The 1,753-nt window shown below is 52.8% G+C and overlaps 1 protein-coding gene across 8 annotated transcripts in view; it reads left to right on the top strand.

Moving 5' to 3' along the window:
- REEP1 (receptor accessory protein 1) overlaps nucleotides 1-1,753 on the top strand; it is a 137,870-nt gene that overhangs the window by 118,606 nt on the left and 17,511 nt on the right. For all 8 annotated transcript variants that reach the window (XM_010862221.1, XM_010862218.1, XM_010862217.1 and 5 more), the window contains one exon: nucleotides 1,049-1,226. In XM_010862221.1, the coding sequence (XP_010860523.1) occupies nucleotides 1,049-1,226 (178 nt within the window). The remainder of the gene's footprint in view (nucleotides 1-1,048; nucleotides 1,227-1,753) is intronic.

The raw sequence follows: 1,753 nt of genomic DNA, 5'->3' as shown, positions 1-1,753 counted from the left end.
GTCCCTGTGCCTGCCTTACGATCCTTTTCACAATGACAGATTCTCTCATCCAGACAACAAGGCCCTTCCCTTTCATAAGTATAGTGGATCGATCTTGCTTTCCTAAACAAAAAGAACAGTTTCTGCCTGACATGATGTCTGTGGCTCCCTCAGGACAGTAAAGGGCTTCCCCGGTGGCTCAGTGGTAAAAAAATCCCCCTGCCAATGCAGGAGATGAGGCTTCCATACCCGGGTTAGAAGCTCCCCAGAGAAGGAAGTGGCAACCCACTCCAGTATTCTTGCCTGGAGAATCCCATGGACAGAGGAGCCTGGCAGACTAAGGTCCACAGTGTTGCAAAGAGTCGGATACAACTGAAGCGACTTGAGCAAGCAAGACAGAAATGGTTACAGTCAGCAGGGTTTTGTTGCATGTATGTTATTATTTTTTAAATATCATCTTTTTCCTTCCTGATTCATTACCTTTGGCTTTTTTATGAATCTCAGATGCACCAGTGGCAGTCAGTGTGACTCATGGACAGTCACATGAGTAGATAAAAGAAATTGCTGTTGTCATACATTAAAAAAATATTGTCTGCATTTGATTTCCTTTGAAAAGACTAAGGACTGAGCACATTATTAAGATTATTAGATTATTAAGTTCTGATCTTCTGGCCAGATTCCTGTTTCCTGAGGATTGAGAAAAATGTAGCTATATAAAGATTTTTATTTATGTAAGGCTGGAGAAGCCACAGACAAGCCCTGGAGAGTAGGGACTGAAGGCAATGGTCGTTTCCTCCACCCTGGGTCTGGCTGAGGCCCTGCTTTATTGTGGGGGCATCTGAAGGAGAGGAGAGTCAGGAGGCAGAGAAACTGGCTGAGCCTGTAAGAGGCCCTGGAACATTCTGGGCTGGGTCCCCCTCTGTGTTTCCCACAAGTACGCGGGGCAGCTGCCCTGTGCGGAGTCCTTCCAGGGGCTTGGTCTCTACTGTGCTGACTGTCAGAGTCCCCTACAGCTGTCCCTGGCCCGTGGGGCAGGCCTCTGATGGGTGTCCCTCTGTGTTGCGTCCAGGGACAAGGTGCCTTATCGGAGCGACTCCGGAGCTTCAGCATGCAGGATCTCTCCACCATCAGGGGAGACGGCGCCCCTGCTCCCTCAAGCCCCCCTCCACCGGGCCCTGGGCGGGCCAGCGGCAAGCACGGCCAGCCTAAGATGTCCAGGAGTGCTTCTGAGAGCGCTGGCAGCTCAGGTAGGTGTCACTTCACTTCCCTTCTTTCCCACCTCTTAGGCCTTGCTTTCCTAGTGAGAGGCCCAGGCCACCCTAGGACCCTTTCCTCAAGGACTCACCGCTCACACAGATGCCCATCAGACCATTCAGGTCAGCCAAGGGACTGAGTGCCACTCAGGCCAGGATGGGAAGCTGGCCTTGGGAACTCTGATGGGGGCAGAGTTAGGTCCCCTACACCAAGGGTCCTGCCTCCTCCATCTGATTATCTGGGTTGGGAGGGTGTTGAAGGTGGTTGAATAGTGGTACATAGACCAAGCCTAGAGGCGACTGGCCCAGCTGTCCTTGGCTAAGGCAGCTTTCTCTCTTTCTTTCCTCTCCATCCACATGCTCCCAGGAGGGCTCACCTGTCATGAGCACCTGAGTGTCTCCTCCCCCACATCCAGGGCTACGGTTCCCGTGGTCCCTTTTCTTGACACGGTGTTTCCTATCCTCTCATTCTGCCATCTCGTCCCCTTCTTGTGCCCACCACCCCCCCCCCCCCCCCCCCC

Source organism: Bison bison, unplaced genomic scaffold (assembly GCF_000754665.1).
Source record: "Bison bison bison isolate TAMUID 2011002044 unplaced genomic scaffold, Bison_UMD1.0 scf7180017864480, whole genome shotgun sequence".
In the NCBI taxonomy this organism is placed as follows: Eukaryota; Metazoa; Chordata; class Mammalia; order Artiodactyla; family Bovidae; genus Bison; species Bison bison.
This window is presented reverse-complemented; position numbering and strand designations above follow the sequence as displayed.